This window comes from Osmia lignaria, chromosome 2, assembly GCF_051020975.1.
Source record: "Osmia lignaria lignaria isolate PbOS001 chromosome 2, iyOsmLign1, whole genome shotgun sequence".
Taxonomy (NCBI): Eukaryota; Metazoa; Arthropoda; class Insecta; order Hymenoptera; family Megachilidae; genus Osmia; species Osmia lignaria.
This window is the reverse complement of record NC_135033.1, coordinates 8,436,557-8,457,638: the sequence shown is the minus strand read 5'-3', so window position 1 is coordinate 8,457,638 and position 21,082 is coordinate 8,436,557. Positions and strand designations below refer to the sequence as shown.

Sequence of the window (21,082 nt, the reverse complement as noted above, 5' to 3'; positions counted from 1 at the left end):
AATACATAAAAAGCGACACGAATATTTTGATAACCTCATTCTTACGTTAAACTTTCAAGATTAAATAATAAAGAAAAAACTGGATAGGATTAGATTGGCAAAGGAGCGAGCGCAGGAAGGGACCGATGAAAATTGTAGCGATGGCGCATAGTTTCTTTGCCGCTTCTAACAGTAATCTTCGCTTTTTGTTCTTTTCTTACCTACCGATTAAACTCGCTCTAATAATTAGAAGAGAAAAATATTTATTAGAAAAATCATAGTTCTCAGTAACTGAAAGAACTATAAACCGATAAAGTTCTTTAAATCGAGTCGGGCTCACGAAAGAGCGATGATCTGAAAATGAAGGTCTGACACTGAAGGTCTGAAAATTTAGTGAAGGCAAAACGGTTAGGAACAATATTGAAATACGGCTGAAGCATAAAAAAAGAGATTAAATTTTATAAAGGTTTCATTTGGACCTGCTACACGAGAACGAGACCAGTATTAAAATGCAAATTAATAGTTCTGCAACCTTATAAGACCCGAACGTTACAGCTGTCCGCTGCAACACCTATTCGAACTCGTACAGCAGGTCCACCTTTTTTTAATTTAAGAGAACTCTTCCTGCACTCTTTTGTCATTATTTTTTCCACTGTTACTTTTGTTTAGTCTTTGTATCAATAACTACGTAGAGAAAGCGTCCGCTTCGTCTCGCATGAACGAATAATAATTCATCAATTGTCGATTTCGTTACGAGCGTGCACACCGTGAAATCTATGAAACTTCAATTGTTGTCATCTGCCGATTTCCGATGTAATAAACATAATGAGAAAAAAAAAGAATTTCCGTAGAATCGCCTTTAGGGGCTACTACACCACCACCTTTGCAAAATCGACTCGTTTTTTATTCCCGAATCGTTCATTCACCTTTCCTTCTTTTTTTGCTCGACTTGACAGAGAAACACGGACACACTGAAAAATACACAACATGTCAGAAAAAACATTTACCCATACACACACATACACACACGTTGGTAGTAATTATCGATAACCGTTACTTGCTTCTATGCAATACACATTTACGTGTAATGGTAGCAGTGTGTAGAGGGTAGGGCGCGCGCGGGTCTATTACATACTCTTAAAAATGTATTAATAATGATTGTAACAAGAGACGAAGAATGCGTTCGTTTTTTTTTTCTTTCGTTCTACCGTTTTTAGCTGGTAGCATAGGACCAACAATGATGGAACATGGACCGAACCAGAGGCGGATGGTGTGGATTATCTTGTAGGTGTTCAAACCGACTTTTGTTCGACAAAAGAATGAAAGTGATAAGAAAATCAAAGCGAAACGTACTTAATGTTTATTTATTATCTTTCTTCTTCAATATCGTAAAAAAGCTAATTTGGTTTTAACATAGAAACAAACGGAATCCACTTTGTATTTGATCGGCGAGAACTAAGAAACTGTTTACCTAAAAATTTAAGTAAAAACGTAACACTGATCTTTCGTTAACCATCAAATAATTAAAAATACTTGATTCGTACATATATATACACATGTTAATCCGCCCCTGGACCGAACGTCTCTATACGTTGCGTGTTTCAAAATTCCATTGATCGTTAACAACATTTCTCTCGATCCATTTTTCGAAAATGGTAAACGTACAAACGTCCCTCGTTACGAAATTTCGGTCGAGGCGATCGAAACCCCGGGTGTTTCACATATCTCCTTCTGCCCAAATTTTTGTTTCTTGAAAATTCCGTCACCCCGTGAAACCAGGGAAGAGAAAAAAAAAATTTAATTTCACCGTAACGATAATACGCGGTCGAACAATGTTTATAAAGCTTTTCGTTTAAATTAAAAAAAGACACAGTCTAGTAAATTTGTTGGTTTTTTTTTTTTATCGCGTTCTTCCTGCGGACCTTGAATTCAATAACATTAACTCTACAATGATATATATTCCGAAAAATGATTATATGTAATCGATGGAATTGCGGGAAATAACGCGAGCGATTTCCAAACTATCGACAATTCCCACGAGATCGATTTTCATCTATGAAACTGAATAATATATATATACACGTATATACGTATTAAAACGTACATACATATACGTATGTATGGATGCGCGCGCGCGCGTGCGTGTGTCTGTGTTAAAAAGAGATTTTTTTTTATACGCGTACACAATTTTCTTCTCATTTTCTTCTTTTCCTTTTCTTTTATCGCGACAGAGGTGAACGACTTTTGACGGGTAAATATCTGTTGTGTATATATATATATATTATTGGGTATAATATATGTATATATATAAATATATATAACATATATGCGAGGAGGTAGGGAAGGAGATAGAAAAAAAAGAGAGAAATACAGAGAAGAGACATGTGTGTACGAGAAAGGTGCAAAAGAGTCAAAGAATAGGATGGAAGAGGGAGGGTGTGAAAATGTTTTTCAAAGATTGTCACACGTATCGATCGATCGTTTGAGAAATCAAAATTAGTGTTCACTTTTTTTTCTTTCAATATTCGCGCGTTTGTAACGGACGGCCAGCATACAATGGATCTTAAATATAAATTGAAAAACTTACAGTGTGCTTTTCTTCACTCACCTCGACAACACGGTAAATTACGATAACGAGATAACAATAACGATAACGATACGAATTATTTTTAGGTCTTCTAAACAAGAGTGCGAAATATAAACCACGGGCGATAATTTTTGTTGATTAATTAAAAAAAAAAAAAAGACAAGAAAAAAGAAAGAGGTAACGATAACGCATCCAAAGACGTAGTAAATGTGTACATGCGCGCGCGTGTGCATTTAGGAGCATTTGAAATATCTACTAACAAGTATACCAAATGTAAAATTAAGTCACCACCGATGTTGTTTTGGAACTTAATAACTTAATGTATTTTTTTTTTTCTTTTTTTACTCTCCTTTCTCCTCCTGCGTTCTTCCCTTCGTATAATAATATCGTACTTGCTAGACAATGTGAAATTTAATTTAATGACAACTGGATATAATGTAGTTTAGATTCATGCGTGCTTTTTTCCTTTGTCTTCATTTCTTCTCGAATTTCTGTTTCGTTTAGCGATACTTTTAGATGGTAAATAGCGAGAGCAGATATGGGAGAAATGAACAGTACGTATCGCGGTGTTCACCACATCCCCGTGTCTCGCCCCAACGGCGATACACACGCAACGACGATCATTTTGATCGTGTTACACATCCGAACACTAATTTCTTGCGGGTGACACGTGTTCTTTTTTACACTCTCTACTTGTTATTCTCTTTAATATGCTTCTCTTTAATTCAATCACCGTGCAACGTTGCACGACGAGACAAGGGGTGGTTCGTGAAACTACTACACCCTTCCTGTTCCTTCCTCTGTTCATCCACAATTTGCTCCTTCCTGTTCTTTACTTTTTTTTTTTGACACAAACACGAGTCGATACGCTTTTCACGAAGAAAACTATCAGAATTCGAGCGATTCTCGCGAACTCGACCGTTTCCTTTCATCGAGGGTCATCCTAACAGGATGGGGGTACAATAACTACAGGTCTTACAACGGATGGTAGAATGTAACCTGATAAAAATTCATTGATTTCTTCTCTTTTTTTCTCCTTTTCTTAACTTTACGCTTCTCTCTCTCTCTCCCTCTACAGATATAAACGCGAGATTCGAATAACTTTGCGTTTGATAAAAGGTTTACAACGACGAGGGGCAATGTTATGGCAGGTGGTGGAGTCCACTAAAATACGCGAATCGATCCTCCAGGAAAGGAAAACGGTCGAGAGCAAGATTGCCGAGCTTCCGAACGAAGCGTAACAGCTGTGGCGGTGGTATCGGCAGCAATGTGCGGTCGCGATTTGAACAAAGAAAAAAAAAATATATATATATATATATATATGTCACAGTTTTCGAGGAGGAGAGATTAAGGAAAAAAGGACTCGAAAAGGAGGAGAGATCTTGCCAACTGTGGACAGGAAGAAAGGAAGGAAGTAAGGAAGGTAGGGGGGCAGGTAAAATATAGGGCAAAGGCAGGGTTTAAGTAGGTACGAGTGGGAGAAGAGATAGGGAAAGGAAGAAGGAAACGAGGTACGCGAGGGACGAAAGGACAGGCGAATGGATAAATCGATCTCGGGTGGATGAATGGGTGAGCACTTCAAGGGACCGGGGGACGATAGAGAATAGGATGTTCTTATTAGGTTAGAAAGGGACTTAAGCTTAGGAAGGTTAGTTGTCGCCGCCCTCCTGTGCTTCGTCCGCGTCACCCTGCGTGTCACTGGTCCAGAGAGTGAGGTTGTCGCGCAAAAGCTGCATGATTAGCGTGGAATCTTTGTAGCTGTCCTCGTTAAGTGTGTCCAATTCTGCGATCGCATCATCGAACGCCTGAAACGTTTACAGAGAATTATTAACAAACACGCCCGTTACGAATTACACTCTACAGGCAATTTCATAACACGACGGATCCCGCTTCAACGCACAATAGACAAGAACTTTGATAATTTATCGTTGAAGTCAGACCACGTATTATGAAACATTCCGTACTCGTACAAACACAATCAAACGAAAAATAAATACAACTCGATTTAGCTACGAAACGAATATCTCTTATGTAAGAGGTTGCATCGTTTCGCTAACGCGAGTTTATTCGTGCATAGCATAAATGCAATTTTGCAATTAGAAAATTAAAAACGTTAACAGTTTGACGGCGATACGTTCATATTTACATATTTCAAAACACAAATTTTGACAAATCGTAAAAATTATCAATTTTTGAATCGCAATCATGCTGATAATAAAATGCCACGGATAAGTGACACGGGCCATCAAAGTGTTAATGAAAAAAGGAGAAAGAAGAAGAAGAACGCGAGTGATGCAGAACGGTTATCGCTAGATACAGTGGAGACACGTTATGACATTCGTATTAATTTATGTCTATCTATCTGGGTTAGTACACACACTTCAAACACTGCATTTGATATCAAGACATATTTACGGCACACCGGGCTATCAATTATTAAGATGCAATGTTACAGAATAGGTGAAACACGGTTATCGTTCTTCAAAAATTTTACAGACTCAACGATCAAGCAAACCCCCTTTCTTTTTTTCTTCACCCCTTTATCAATCCCCTAACCTGTTTGGCAAGATGACAGGCTCTAGCCGGTGAATTAATAATTTCGTAATAAAAAACGGAGAAGTTGAGAGCAAGACCGAGCCTGATCGGATGAGTAGGCTGCATTTTTGATTTTGCTATGTCAAACGCCTCTTGGTACGCCTTCTGTGAATCCTCGACTACCGCTGTAATGGAAACCGGTAAATCTAGATTACAATTTTCACAAATGTTCTCACATAGAACGCGTAACCTTTTCTCGACGAATGTAATAAAAGTAGAAATTAAGGAAGGAAGAAAAGAGGAAATCAGGAGAAGAAAGGAACACGACCCGACTCGTTCTCTGGTAACTGCTAATGATTTTTTCTCTGAACTTGTTGTAAAATGATGTAAAAGAATATCCAAGAGAAATTGTAATCTCTTCTGTAAGATGGATAATCGTTCGTGTGTGTGTTGCCTCCACTGCATCGCACACAGAGAGTCCCTTTCTCGCATCCTCTCGCTAACTTATCCACGAAAAACGACGGCTATCCAGCACACACGGGCTCTTGGGCTTTTGTAAATTATACCTGTTTGGCCAGCTGGCAGGCCTTGTCTGGCGAGTTGAGAATCTCGTAATAAAAAACGGAGAAGTTGAGAGCAAGACCGAGCCTGATGGGATGCGTAGGCTGCATTTTTGACTTAGCTATGTCGAACGCCTCTTGGTACGCTTTCTGCGAATCCTCGACTACCGCTGTAAATGCAAAACCGGGAACAGTCCAGATTACAATTTCCTGGAATATTTATGTATGCAGCCAACAGCGCGACCTCCGTAAGTCGCCGACGATACGGACAGAATTTTGGAAAGAGGAAGCGAGGAGAAGGGAGGAAAAAGGAGAACAATGTAACAGCACCCGATATTGTGTGCCCATCCTCGAGTACGTGCTTGTCTCGAGAGTTTCTTATATAAAAATTATATTAAATGCTAGCTCGATGATAAGTTAAAAAGAGTGTGCCTTTTCGTATGTTTTACTTTGCCTCCACTGCATCACCACCATATCCTTTCGCATACCACCGCGGTTCATTCAAACTATGGATAGATCCAAAGTCTGATGGTGGTTTTTTTTTTTTTTAAATTATACCTGTTTGGCCAGCTGACAGGCCTTGTCTGGCGAGTTGAGGATCTCGTAATAGAAAACGGAAAAGTTGAGGGCGAGACCTAGCCTGATCGGATGAGTAGGCTGCATCTTTGACTTGCTGATTTCGAACGCATCCTGGTATGCCTTCTGGCTGTCGTCTACCACGGCTGAATATGCATATACATGTATCACGTGCAAACATTATCACCATTCATCAATGTATTCTATCATTGATAATTAACCCTTTCAACCTAATATCACTTTGACTGTCACGCTAGCTGAGACAGTTTTAACAAACGGTATATATTTGAGAACTTCTATAATGTTATGCTTTCAGGTCAATTCATTCGGATACAGTAAAGAGACAGTCAACGTGATGAACAGGTTCATGAACGTGAAAGGGTTAACGAACACAGATGATACGCTCTTGTTTAAATTTCAAGAGAAATTACGATTTTTATCTTTCAAAGTTTCTTAACGCGTTTTCTTAGAATGCTGTGAAACGCATAGGATTCTTTGTACCTCTGCGTATTAGTTAAGTTCAGGTATAACGTATCTATTCTAAGAATCGGTGAAATCCATTTTAAAATCGAAGAACGCGTTGGTGCATTTTGGTAGAACATCTGCCTCTGCAGCTGTGCTTCCTTCTTTCATAAGGTACGGAGAAAGAGCAGCTCAGGACACAGGTATAAGAAAGTACCTTCCTATCCGATGAAAAGAAGCGCGCATTGACCACGTACGAATAATTCATAGACTTGCACAGGTAAAAATATCTTCAACGGCGTTGCTTTCAAAATAATACCGTATATCTTGTGTCGTACACAAGTAAACCGCCCTTCAGCGTGTACGCTATAAAAATGTCGATAAACGATGGATTTCCAGTTGGGGGGAAAAAAAAAATACTGATTAAAACGAAAATAAGAGATCGTTGTTGCAAAATCGTTAGTAATGGAAAGAAGTAAAAGACTACATACCGTTTCTGGTTTCTCCGGTGGCGACTTCTGCGAGATACCTATAGTAGTCGCCCTTCATCTTGAGGTAGAATACTTTACTCTCGGCATTGCTAGCCTTGGGGATCAGGTACTTATCAAGGAGTCCCTGTAAAGGTCAATTCAAATAATTAACTCTCGCGCGATTACCAATTTCCTTGTTATCGGAAAATATCCTTCGATCTTAACACGGTTAGAAATCTGTGAACGGTCTTTGGAAAAGAGGGCAGGCTACCAAACGTTACTAAATGAAGAAGCCCGCAACGGAAGGGAAGGCGTCCACTTTCTGAAACGCTTTGTCACGCTCGCTGGATGACGAGAAGAAATCGTAAGACGAGCTACTTAGACGAGCCGTAATAGAGCCGCGTGAAATTCAAACCGGTGAGCGATCTTCCAGTTCTCGAGACACGAAGAGGCGACTGAGAATCGTTGAAAACACGGTAAAGCGAGACGAACGATACCGAAAAAACAGATATTTGTATATTTGCATTGTACTTTTAAACGCGACAATGTTGCAACTCATCATCGCGAACAATTTCTATATACTGATGATGATTATTATTATCTCGGTAGTCAAATTGGAGAGGATCCAAACAGGTACAACCGTATAGAGTGTCTCGTACGAAGAGGGATTACTTCGATATTTTCTACCGCTGTTAACACTCTGACAATGTGTTTGCAATTATGACACGTTGCTTTTTATGTCAATTAAGTTATCGCGGTACGTAATCGTACCCGTTAAGTCGTAGGAAGTATGCAACAGATAAGAATTTCTGCTACAAAAAGGCAATTGTTCAAATACGACCAGGTGTTTCGCACAATTTCAACGATCGAGCATAAACGACTAAGGCGACTAAGAGGGAGAGTAATTACTGCAAAAAGACGCGCAGAAAAATATATTTAATTTTGGAGAATTAACAGGTTGTTTTTAACGGTAGAAAAAGTGAAATAAAAAGAATAGAATGAAAGTATATCTTACCAACACATCGTAACAGATCTCGCGCAACTCTTTCTCGACCTTTTCTCGGTATTCCTTGGCCATCTGCTGTTTACGCTCAGAACCCTCGGTCTTTTGCTCGATAGAGGAAATTACTCGCCACGAGCTACGTCTCGCGCCAACGACATTCTTATAGGCTACCGACAGCAGGTTCCTTTCCTCGTTCGACAATTCGACTCCCGTTTCAGTGACTGCCTTCATCGAGGCTGCCATGTCGTCGTACCTTTCGGCCTGCTCGGCGAGCTTCGCACGCTGTACCAATTCCTCCTTGTCCACGGACATTGTGTCGGCTGAAAAGAGAAAATTAACAATATGGACTTTCCATCCAGACAAACGAGGTTCGTTGGACCAATAGCAGCTTTGGACGAACTTAACGTTTAAGCCTTATTCTAGGGTTAATGATCGATTAGGAACAAGAAGCATGGAAGAGAAATGCCGGTAACCTTAGACGCGCGATTTCAATGTCATCCTTATCACCAATGTGTTTGAAACTGTTCGAATTTGAACCGTTTCATAACATGTAGGTCATAGAACTTGTCCCCGTCTTTTCTGGCAATTTCGATTACGTTCGATCGGGAGTAAGTATCTCTTTGAAAATTTAATACAATTATGTACTTCGAAGACGACGATATCCAACGTGCCTCTGCAATCGTACAGCAACCGATGAGTCACTGCATCGGACTGCGCGTTACCACGCCAAAATGTAGGCGCGTATCTAAACATCTCATCTGCTTTTAACGTTCCTTCTTCCAGTGCATTGGATACACTATTCTATATATTTTCAAGTTCAACGTTCCTTTCCAAAGAAAAGTTCAACTAACTATGTTCCATAGATGTATCCAATGAAAAAATATTAAGTTTTTAAACTGGAAGTTGGTACAATTAAGAATGGTGTCTTAAACCTAACCTAAAAGTTACATGCTAAATCGATCGCAGTTAATCAAGTATATAAAAAAGAATGTATTTGTAGAAATGATATTTGTTCGAGTTTGGAAGAGAAGCGTGTCCTCGTATCGATTGAGCTTCCTTCTTGGTGCAAAGACGTACGCGTAAATATCGCGCAAGCTCGGTTCGATGTCTCGATAGTTTCGACACGCTCGTCGAGACTTCGTCTGAACTAAGAAAAACGTGGCCGCTGTTACTCATCCACTTTGCACTATATCTTTCAGCGTCTTCCACATAGAAAAGCATTTTTAAATATTTCATCGCGATTAAAAATCAATCATAAATTCCAAAACCATGACATTCTACGGTTATGAAAACGAATCGATCAAGTGGTCGAGAGTCGTGACCCGTAGCAACTTCAAGTCGGTCGAAACGACTGGTTCGCGCGTTATCACGGTTATCGAATCAACTTCAGCCACGATAACGTCCCTATACTTATCTTATTGTTAGTTTATACAGACGTAGAAATCGTTTAATATGAAATGACAGAAAAGGGGGAATTTTGGGAATGTCCTGTGATCTATATCAATCAATCGCACGCACATTCGATAGGAAAAGATATCGCGGACACAGGCAGACGAGTATGAACTGATGGTTTTCGAATGTCCTAACTATGAACCACAACGACGGATCGTCGGTGTATAAAGTGCATATAGCTGCGGAAGGTGGAACACGATCAATATTGTGTGCAGTACGCGTGCTCGTTATTAATTCTTCCAACGAATTGCGTACACTGGTGGTTGAACAGGTAACGTTCAACGGTATTCTATGTGCAGATCGCGCTTTGAAGTCGTTTCCAAAATACCAGTCTCTCGTTCCAAGTTCGTAAAGGTTATGATTCATATTTTAAATAAATAAGTAGGCATTCGACTGGTGGTTTCCACTTTTGCGTTAATCATAAATTATGACCGTGTTATGACTAATGCTACACGATCGTCATACTTTGGGTCGATTTTAATAGGATCATTCGATAAAATTCCGTGCAATCGTGGCCTAGATTAATCGAAAAGGTTTACGATCGAATCTATCAGGTAGGTGGCATGGGCGTCGCGGTGTTGCGCTGAAATCATGACAGCGACCGAAAGCTCGCTCGCTCTCTCTCGATTCGCTTGCAATTCCGTTATTTATCGTACTTGTTCTGTAACGTGACAATTCGTAGTCCGTTGAGAGGTAAAGAATGCACGTGACGATACGAGAAACGGAAGGTCAAGCAGCCAAATTCCTGCTCGAAGAAAACCAGACAGAAATATTAAACCGGTAGGTGTATTCGGCGTCCTATATTTAATCGCGCGCAATCACCTGGCTTTAGGTTAGCCGAGGCTCGACGACACTGTTGCCGGATCTACGGGAGAACCGATGAGAAACACCACGTTGCCAGTGAAATATTTCCGGCCCAGACTTTCCGAGCGAATCGCGAATGGAACGTGACGAAAGAACTCGCCGAGCTAACCAATTTGCTTTCGAATCGTTTCTTGCGAACGAGTTACAAAAATACCGTCAAACTCTGAACGAGATACATCCGCATTTTCAACCACCTAAGTACTCCATCATTTCCGGAATGCATCACCGTCGTTGGAACGCTCACGGTTACGACATGTACCGCGTTTTCTTTTCATTTCAGAGACGCAGAGAGTCGCAGAGTTGAAAATATGTAATCGGTTTAAGTAAAAAACACTCGAGACGAGAATGATATAACTGAATAACGTGACATCTCTGTCGCTCTGATAAAAGTACCAATTTTATCAGCGACTTCCATTTATCTTCGCCCGTATCGCATTATACATCAAGTTCTAAAATGAAACATACCGTGTGTTATTAAAATATTTCAGGAAAAATACTTGGCCGCGGTACGACGAAGCGAAAGAGTACAGAAATGGTTTCCTTAAAGCCGCTTATTTTATGAGCAAGAAAAAGGTAATTTAGACACTTCTGTGGATGGTAAAGAACCAAGTTTTCGTTGTCAAGGCAAAGATTATGCTTGCGAAACGATTTGAAAGATAGAAAATTGCGTGCGTATACGTGGATGATTTGAGGTTATGGTCGACATAGTCGTAGTCGCGTTGAAGAGGGAGCTAAACGAAGCGCCACGGCGCTACTTTCACGAAGCGAGAGCGAAATTCCTTATCCGCACATACACGTACACGCGCTCTTTCTCTCTCCCTTCCTTTCTCATTCTCATTCTCTCTTGACTAACACGCCCCGAACGAGGCGTTCTCGACCGTTTCGTGTCGCGATACGAATAAGAACGAACCGAGGGGGACAAAGAAATCGACAACGAATTACCTCCATGCTTCCGGCGAAACGAATCGGCGTCATTACAGACACCGTACCAATTCGGTTCTGCGTCGCAGTATCGACCGCAGAGATCGATAGCCGGTTCGGTTCGCTCACTCCGAGTTCGACCACTCGCATGAAACGCGACCGAACCACGCGAGATTCTAGCATATTCTCGAAATGTCTCCGCTTCGAAAACCAAGTAAGGCTATGAAACTGAACTCCAACGGAAAGCGGTCGTCTTCGTATCGGCATGCATGAAAAGTACAGCTAAGCGTAGTAAATGAAGAATTAAAATGAAATGAAACGAATAATGCGAACGATACGAGGCGACAGATGAAATAAGCGTATAAGATAAAAAGCGATACAGCGAATCCTGGCAATCTTACCTATAGTTAAAGTCTTTTGTACAATAAATACTTAAATAAATACACGATAGGCGTATTTCGTAGTCTCGCGCGAAATTGGGAGGGGGGCCGAAAACTGTGACTAGACTCTCGGTATTGCTGGTTCCTTTTTATCCAGGGGGTAAAGAGCGAGAGCGTATTACGCGGAGAAACTACGCCGGGTCTTTTTCCTCAGTCACACTCAGTTACGATACCACACATCCCTCAGTGACCACTCCCGCACAGCGACTGAGCCGGCAACGCTGTTCGTGGTGGGGACTCGGCGCGGTTCGTGCCCGGAATCGGCTCTCTCCGGTTATCCCCGGTTTCCGTCGATTTCCCTCGGAGTACCTCGTGCCCGAACCGAAGTATTGATCGGCTCGCCCAGCATGGCCGGTTTGCCGAGGCTGGGTGGGGCAGTGGCGCACGGCCATCCTGTCCCGGGACGCCAGCCACGGCCGCGATGCGTTCTACTGCGCTTGGGTTAAATAGCGCTGCGCACTTACGCGCGATTCGCCTTATTCTGCGACCAATTCATGCACTATCCCACCACTACAAGCCCGTTTCAGCATTCTCTTCCTGTCACTTTTTTTTCTTTTCTTAGACCGGTCTGGCCTCTCCTGCTCCGCGACTTCATTTCAATGCTTCAAAAGTTATCCCTATTTCAATGGGTATCGTTCTTATCCTTTTGTAACAATAGTATAATCAATGAAATATAAAATATTCTTGTACACGTGTCTATTCATTCCCCTAGGTGAATATCTCCCACGATACTCCATCATTAGTTTCCTTTCTAACTCATTAAAGATAAGTTACGACAAATTATGACAAATATTACGCCAAAGATAAGTTCATAAGCCTGTGTTCGACGCTGATAAAAAAAAAAGCGTCTAACAGTGATCGAACGCGCAAAATCGAATCCTCAACGTGACGCGTGAACACGTGCATCGACACGTGATATCCGTTCCGAGTGAGCAAATCATTTGGGAAATTATGTACACGATGTAAATGCCTGTCAACCAATACCTAATCTAAAGCAATACATTGATCAATTTCCCATTTCCATATTTAACAAAGCCACCCCTTCGTAAACGTAGCATGTCTGCATGAAATATTTCAAATAATAAATACTTAACAACGCAAGAGGTCCATAATCTACGTGTATAAATTTGTTCTTTTATCTTCTGCCCGGTAACATCCATATCGATCTAAGCGTGCATTGTACCGTTAGAGAAATTAATTGCCAGTCATTAAATAAAAACGAAAGAAAAAAAATACAATGAAGCAGACATGACCTGGTAACAAGATACAGATGCATTTTTGTCGCAGCCATTTGACGCGATTGGCAAACAAGTTAACCCGAAAGATCGGTATCGAAGACGCGTCTGATAACGCATCGAAGAAGAAAAATACGAAGCAGATACATACGTAGGTAGAGAAAGAAGTAATTATGTGAGGTACAATGGATGAATCGAGAAGACGAGTGCAGAAATAGGGACTGGCTGGTGAGGCTGAAATGAAATATTGATCTGCGGAGGCGCGCGCAACCCCTGCAGCCGACCCGCCCTTCTTACTTGGCTACCATTTTCCGCTGCTCGCGTCCTCTCTTATCTTTTTCTCTCTTTCTTTCTGCAGCAATTTTATTGAAACATCCGATCCTTTAAATAATTCCCCTCTTTCGATCCAGCGGTCGAACTAAATCAAAGTGTTAATAACCAGGTGTACGAGTAACCATTAGTATTTTCATACTGACATTAAAAGAGTTATTAAGTTCCCGTTGGAATACATTTTTAAATCGTCCTAGATTCCCATTCTTCGGGCACGTTAAAAGGAATAATGACTAAGAAGAATGATATCCCGACTTCTTTACAATATTCTACAATATTATAGCAGAGTAATTTTAGGGGAATTCGGTAAGACTGATGACGCAACTATCGTAAGTGCCCAAATCGATTTATCGAAAGAATGTCAGTCCGATATTTCCCGCGCTACCCTAGACAACGGAAATTGTATTTATAAGTTGACGGGTTCGGTCTATCGTGACGATCATGAAATTTGAACGAGTAACGAGATAACTTTTCAAACAGAATTATAGGTTTTCTAACCGCATCGCGTGATCTCCGATGCAATTTCCCAACAGGCATTTTACCAGTTCTATTCGAAAGCGAATTAAACGGAGACCTTCGCGAAAGTTTCGATGAAAATTCATCGAAATTCCTTGTATTACCAAACGAACTGGATACCCTTCGTATCCAACCTCCTGGTCAGATATTCCTTTCCCCTAAAAATAGATCATTTCCCCCGTGAAGGAAAAGCAAAGAGAAAATCTAGGGAAAGAAGTATCTTGACGAGAGAAAATGTACGGTCGTTTCGAGTGGCGTTCGGTAAAGTATAGGGTAAGCGACGAGTCGTGTAATGGAAATCGATAAAGTTGGTTTTACGAACCAATTTCCTTGCTGGCAATACGTTATCTGCTTTGACGTTTTACCTCGGGAACAAGTTATCCGCGAAAGGAAACGAGCAAGGTTCGTAGATCGAAGACAATAGGGGAAAACAGATTATGAACGGGGGGTGGAAAATATTGAAACGACATTTCTTGTAATTGATTCAGCGTCAAAGAAGAACGGTAACGTGTAACGCCGGAGGATCGTTGACGTTCCATTTTTCCAACCGTTTGTGTATTGTACGCGTATACGCGATGCGTTCAAAGGCAGGTAATTTTCAAGATGAGTGACGTTCGTTGTGCGAACACCTTTAACGCTCCGCTCGGAAACGGGCACGTACGCTAGGTTAGTAACGCGTAGATCAATATTAGCTCGCGGTTCGTGCGTGACAGCCCTTATTTTCGTTTTCGCCCCGCAAACAGCTTACCAATTATTAGGCCTGTCTATCGGAAATTTCTGTCCGCGAATATGAAGCACACACACGATACTGATATCCATTATGAAACACTAATATACGAATACTAATTGAATTAACATTAATTGGATATCGGTTAGTTTGGTTTAATTTTAAAATTTGAGAAGAACACTTGGAAGTTCTCCTTGGAGGACTGAAAATCCTCAACGACTATAGAACTTTCCGGTCGACCCGATACAAAATCTAAGCATTCGATCTGACTCGCTGATAAAGTTAGCGTATAACTTGAAAAATAATATCAAATCGGATATCAACGACTGGAATGGGAATAATCGAGAGGCGTTATCGAAAAACAAACTTTTAAGTAGAACGTGTGTCAAAAGTTTGCCAGGGATTCTCGTCTGACCTATTTTGCGGGGGAAAACAAACGAATAAACAAGTTTCCAAGAGATACGGATAGAGCGATGGAAGAATATTCGATGTAAAAACGAGCAGTTTTTTAATCGGGGAAAGAGACTCGTTCAGACGTCGGTGAACCATGAACGAATCCCTTGTTTTACGAGAACTCGCATTGGATATCTGTTTTTGAGAGCAGACTGCGAGTGAATCGACGAGATATGCAGATCCGTACAAATGCATCGAATGGAAACGAAAAACGAGACTGTCGAAAGTCGAGGAAACGTAACTGTTGTAACATTGTTACGACACTGACCTTGCGTTCGCAGGCCGATTCGTCGCCGAGTATCGTTTCGAACCGTTCCTTGATCGACGTACTTTTCACGGTATTTCCGTATTGATTTTCGATATCAAATACGCGCCATTTTTATTCCCAAGGTTGACCGGATTTAAACGGAGTCCGGGAGACCTCGACGAATTTCTGAATCGTACAAACGACGTAGGATGAGACTGGGTGGCTGCGTTAAAAATACGAGAAACGGGGAAAGAAAAAGTCCCGCGACGGGTGACACGCGCGTGTAAAAGATCAAAGAGTAGGATTTTGTAAGGATCGTGGAACATCCACGAAATACAAAGCGGAAGCGTTTACGACAAAGCGTGGGGTGCGCTCCACAGGTGGCAGTTTAGAGATATTGCGTGGGTGTGCTCCCTTTCTCTGTCGGCCCTTGTCCTCCACGAGGGTTTCTCTACCCTCGTCGAGAAAAAAAAAAAAAAAGCCACTTATACGATGAAATCGGAGCGAGAGACGTTCGTTAGTCGTACGTGTTTCTCGCGAACGCCAGGTTAATTGACGTTTTTCTCTGTAAAAAGATACTCGACGAAAACTTTCATTTTCCCCGCTGCTGTTTAGCGATAAATATTCAAATGTAACTTTATGCGGACAAATTACAGAAGACGGTACAATGCAAAATCCAATACCGCGTATCTGGCAGTAGCTACTGTTTACTCGAAGACTAAAACTAACTTTAGAGGCAGCAAGAAAAACAAATTTCGAAATTATTATATTATTGTCATTGATATACAGGATATCCGCGACATATGTGGAGTTTCTCAATGCGACAACACGATTAAATTAACTCATCTTGTTACTAATTCGAGGAGGATGTAAACCGTCGTTTAATTATCAGATTAAAAGGATTACTAGGTGAACGATCTTAAATACCCCGCCGCTCTTTCGTCCAATCTCTTCGCATTTTTTCCGCGCTACTAAAAACGATCGACGCGCATGCGCAGAGATAGCCCGACGGAAAGGCGCGAAAATTCGTAACCTATAAAGATGCCAGCAACGGCCCGTCGTAGATTAGCTTGCGCAATCGATGCGGCAAGTGCACGCGCCTTTACCGCTGCCATTCACTCGTCTTCTAATACACGCTTCTACCGTTACGCTCTTCTCAGCGTCTTCATTCACCTACGACGAAATCCTACGCCAGCTCGGATTCACCGACGGCTACAGCAGTGGGGAAAAATGTTGGCCGTGACGAGCCGGTGTCGTTCCCCTCGCCGCTGCCACTCCCCGTTCTCAACGATCCTCTATCATTCTCATCGAATTACGTTCGACAACCGATCCTTTACCGATCGCGACGATGATACATTGTGAAAATATCGTTTAACGTCGTGAGATGCGTCGGGGCCGACGACTAAAGCGCGTGGCGTAACGCGTAGAAAGGGTTCGCGTGAAAACGCGAGGTTATTTTTAGCGGTCCCTCGAGTAAACTTTTTTGGGTCGAGGAATGGCGTGTGTCTCTATTTCTCGATCCAAAAAAGGAAAAACGAAGGGGCCGGGTGTTCCGTCTTTCCATTCGGCAACGAGTCACCCGGTCGATTAGCCGGCAAAAATGATACCGCGGAGGTATATTTGCGTTACGGGATGATCTACCGTGCACCGACGCCTTCTACACACAATGAACCCGCGAGTTTGTGCGTCAGCCGTCTTGGAATAGCGACTGATGTCAAGCCCCGCTGTTTCGATGCGGTTCGTTCTCGTTCGCTCGCGACCAAATACGCGCACCCACGCGATACACGTTGAGTGCCGTTCAAACACCCGAGGGAAAATTTGAAATTTTCTCATACGAACGCTCTTAACCTTTTCGTTATGCCGGAAGCTGTTAGAGTACAGACTTTAATTCGAATGACGTGTTGTTTTCGAAATGTTACAAAAGTCTAAATTGCCAAGAGCTCGATAACGTAAACAGAATCGTGTCACCGGTTCTATGGATCTTCGACGCTGGAAAATAGGAGCAGGTTTCTGGGTCGAAAAACAAGAGAAAAAGAGAATTAGGGGTAAAAGGTTGAATAACCGTGCGACCCGTCGCTATCGTACTCGCTTGATTTTTCAACTACGGACGATTATGCAAAGAATACAGAAAAGAAATCCGCATTTTATTTGAAATACCATTCGAAAAGCGAGATATAAAAAGGATATAATAATACACGAGCCAAGTGTACGATTCACTGTTTCCAGGAATTTCAATTGTGACTGCAAAAATATGTCCGTGAGTAACGTGCGCGTTCCAGCGTTCTTACGCGGAATTAACGTGCTCCATACTCAGTCGAATTATCGTTCATACTCGCTATTTTAAAGACGAAGATGTTTTGTAACTGCGTCCATGCACTCGTGTATTCCGGTAGTTCGAGCAAGTTCTCCTTTCGGTTTCCACGAAATAAATTTCTTCGATGCTAGGTGATTCATCGCATCGCGAGCGTTCAATCTACCCGATGGCCGTTCCGTGAGCGTTCCACTCTAACCGGTCGCCCCTGTACCCCCCTCCCACGAGCGTGTGCTAACGCCGCGATACCAATCGATCCTGTGACATCATTAAACGCATGCATTAATATTAACGATTAACGTTTCTTCGAAGCGTTGAGAAATCCTCGGATACGCGGTTCGCAGGATACAATTTTCATTTCCAAAGAGACACTAGATATTACATTTTTTCATTCTTTTATATTTAAAACGGATACGCCAAGGATAGAGATACTAATGGCTGATGAAGTAATTAAAAAATTACTTTGGGAAAATGTCGCTGGCTCGGTTATGCAACCACCAGATCTTTCCCTCGGCGTTACCCGTTCTTACGTAAATCCTGGTATCGCCCCCTTGCTCGTTCGCGATTACCTCCTGCCCCACACGCGTAACCCATTACGATAAATTTGCAAAGACACACGCTAATCTTTGGTAAATATCCCGTCGACCGTTCGTACAACGGAATGTCGACGTTACCGGTTGTAAACAGAGTATATAAACGTTCCTAGTTACACCATAGACTAAACATAAATTTTTTTCTAAATATTTCATATAAATTGATAAAGAATGAAAGGAAAAAGTGATCTTCGAAAGAATCGCGGGAGAGTAAGAAGGAATAAAGAAAGGGGGGAAAGAGAATTGACGCGAATCGATAGGGTTACATCACCAGCGTTTCCACGTTTGCCGATAAATTTAGACGGGAAATAAGAACTATTCGAGAAGGCTGGTAATTTTTTCGGGTTCATTTTTTTTTTCCATTTGGAACGTTATCGAAATATAAACGTTTCTGTTTCAAACTATTGAACGCTCGACGAGGTATAATAGAATTAAATGAAAAACTCGAGTGTAACAAACTTGGAGCGGAAAAGGTTATATGAAAAAAATAAGCTCGGTACGGATTTCATAGCAATTTCAACGGTGGTTAACTTCGATTTCTCGTTTCGAAACCGTCGAAACTTTCGGGCCGGCCTTGACACACGTACAGCGAAAGGTTAAATTCGATAAGACTCGTGAGTAATTTCCACCGAAGGTTGTCGATCGTTTACGCGTTATTCAAAATGCGTAAATGAGATATTATAGAAGGATGAACGAAAAATGAGAGAGAAAAGCGTAGGACGCGGTAAGATACGAATGAATAGTGAACGAAGCGACATACTTGGTGGGAATAATGAGAAACGTTTACTTGGATCGCAAAAACGGAATCGAAGAGAAGAATGCGCGGCCTTTGCGACGAAGAAGCTTCGTTACGCAAATACGCACGAGCGAAAAGTCGTTCGTGGAACACGTCATCGACGTGACACGACGAGACGCGAATCGACCGACCAACCAACCGACCGACCGAGTGAGCCAGCAAACAACGGAAAGACAGAGGAGGACTATTCGTCGGCCTTGGCGAAAAGAGTAGGTCTCCCCGGTTGAAATTGTTCGATGACCGAGAATGAGTAGGGGAAGAGAGCGAGAAAGAGAGTTCACGGTCCCCCACTACGAACAAACGCCTACCTTCCGCTAAAATTGCCGATTAACTTTATTCTCGTTTTTGATCGCGATTACGCGGTGAACGATCGTGCGTGTAGGGGCGCGGAACAGCATCATCGGCTTCTACTACCTTCTACGATTTTTTTCAGATTCTTAAGTTTGTTAAAGGAACCTCCTGCTACCGACTAATAAAATAAACAGTACGCGACGAAATAGGAAAAAAAAAAACAGCTGTGCGAATTTTTTGACAGGATATCCGCATTATCGGTTGGGTTGTTAATGCGCTTTAGAAACCGTAGTCTATAGGAATAGTATTACCTTTTGAATGTTATAACGAGAAAATAAGAACCGGTGCTCCTACTTATCGGCGTTCGATAGAACACCATTCAAAGGAAAAAGGATAACTACGATTCGCATTTTATGCCGTTCAATAACGAGACGGTACGTAAGAGGAAGTAGCTCGAGCGTCGTCTAACGTGTAGAAACGCAAACTGAATGCCACTATCGACGAGTTGCGTCCATGGGCTTCGATGTTTATCAGTTAAGACGGTGTCGACGCAATATTGAAAGCATGATAATCGGTTCACTTGTCAAAGGGCGTATACTCTCTAGTGCACGTACACACGCCTCTATGAAGACAAGCTTACCGACAAGCGTACTATGCTTTATCGCGACTTCAAGCGTAAACAGATAGAATATTGCGCACAAGAGAATAAGTAATGATTGTCACGCGATGTACTTCCATTTCTTCTAACCATATTAGGCGTTAAATACTTGGGGGAAAAGAATTTACATGGCAAAACATAGTCCAACCATTCGACCGGTTAACCATGTCATTTTATGATATTAGTGGAATCGATAAGGGTAACTAGAAACGCGTTGAATATCAAACAGAAACAAAACGGAGAAAAAACAATATTCTCAAAGATTTTTAGAGAACGATAGATAATTTCATCACCGGCTATGTAACTAAAATGGCGGCGATTACCTCGTTCTTTCAGAGCTGGCGCGTCGCGTGTGTCGCAGCAATGTGAGCGGTAAACGACTAACTTCAGATCGTCTCGTATCGCACCGCAATCCAACGAACTTTGCCAACGCCATGATTTGTTTGACGAATGATCGTTGTAATGCGTAAATCACCTGATATGGCTAAATTGAAGAATACTGACCACGAAAACGCTATGAAACCCATCAATTAAATACTATTTCAAGCAATTTAGAAAAATGATCGGCGGACTGCATGGCTACGGGGTTCACACAACTCGTGATCGAATGTATCTCGTATCATTTGCGACTGATATACTGGAAGACATCGCGTTCAACACCTTTGCTTTATTCTTATAACCTTGTTACAATTATACAGGAAAAAAGACTCACCTTTGGAGTGTTGTAAGCGGCCCAGAAAATCGAGGCTTTACTGTATTCAACGGCTCCCGTCCACTACGATCTCACAGAGTGCACTGGCGAAACGAGCGGAAGTCGCCATCTTGAACTGCGTTCACTTGACGCTTTCCGCGTATTCGAAAACCACTTTTCCGTTCCTGCCGCTTTTCAAATCTGTCGATAAAAATATTCACAATTAGATGTCATTTTTCCATCGAAAATCTTATCGAATAGATATTTTTGAACATTTAATACAAATTTAAATGATATATTGACACATAAATTTCAATTATAGGTTCGCATACTATTACAATATTGAAACAGTTTGTCGTTAATTGAAAAAGTTTCGTTATGTATC

The 21,082-nt window shown here is 41.6% G+C and overlaps 1 protein-coding gene across 6 annotated transcripts; it reads right to left on the bottom strand.

Annotated features, from left to right (window-relative positions):
- Window positions 1-2,691: 2,691 nt before the first annotated feature.
- Window positions 2,692-20,878, bottom strand: 14-3-3zeta (tyrosine 3-monooxygenase/tryptophan 5-monooxygenase activation protein zeta). 6 transcript variants are annotated; one of them, XM_034329850.2, is made up of 5 exons: window positions 20,719-20,878; window positions 8,185-8,492; window positions 7,191-7,314; window positions 6,220-6,383; window positions 2,692-4,371 (listed from the first exon to the last, which is right to left on the bottom strand). In XM_034329850.2, exons 2-5 carry the CDS (start codon window positions 8,482-8,484, stop codon window positions 4,216-4,218), a joined length of 744 nt encoding a protein of 247 aa, XP_034185741.1. In that variant the 5' UTR covers window positions 8,485-8,492; window positions 20,719-20,878; the 3' UTR covers window positions 2,692-4,215. The 6 variants fall into 6 exon arrangements, with proteins under 6 accessions (XP_034185741.1, XP_034185743.1, XP_034185742.1 ...); XM_034329852.2 differs by lacking the exon at window positions 20,719-20,878 and adding an exon at window positions 20,330-20,438; XM_034329851.2 differs by lacking the exon at window positions 20,719-20,878 and adding an exon at window positions 11,811-12,071.
- Between the last annotated feature and the right edge of the window lie 204 nt (window positions 20,879-21,082).

What these genes read in the sequence shown, in the direction of transcription:
- 14-3-3zeta (XM_034329847.2), bottom strand. Translation starts at nt 10,903, where the DNA reads ATGGAAGTCGCTGATAAAATTG. An exon ending in GGAAGTCGCTGATAAAATTG is followed by an intron (nt 8,493 to 10,881) that starts GTACTTTTATCA and finishes TTCTCTTTTCAG; the next exon opens with CCGACACAATGTCCGTGGAC. An exon ending in CCTGTCAGCTGGCCAAACAG is followed by an intron (nt 4,372 to 6,219) that starts GTATAATTTAAA and finishes TAAACGTTTCAG; the next exon opens with GCGTTCGATGATGCGATCGC.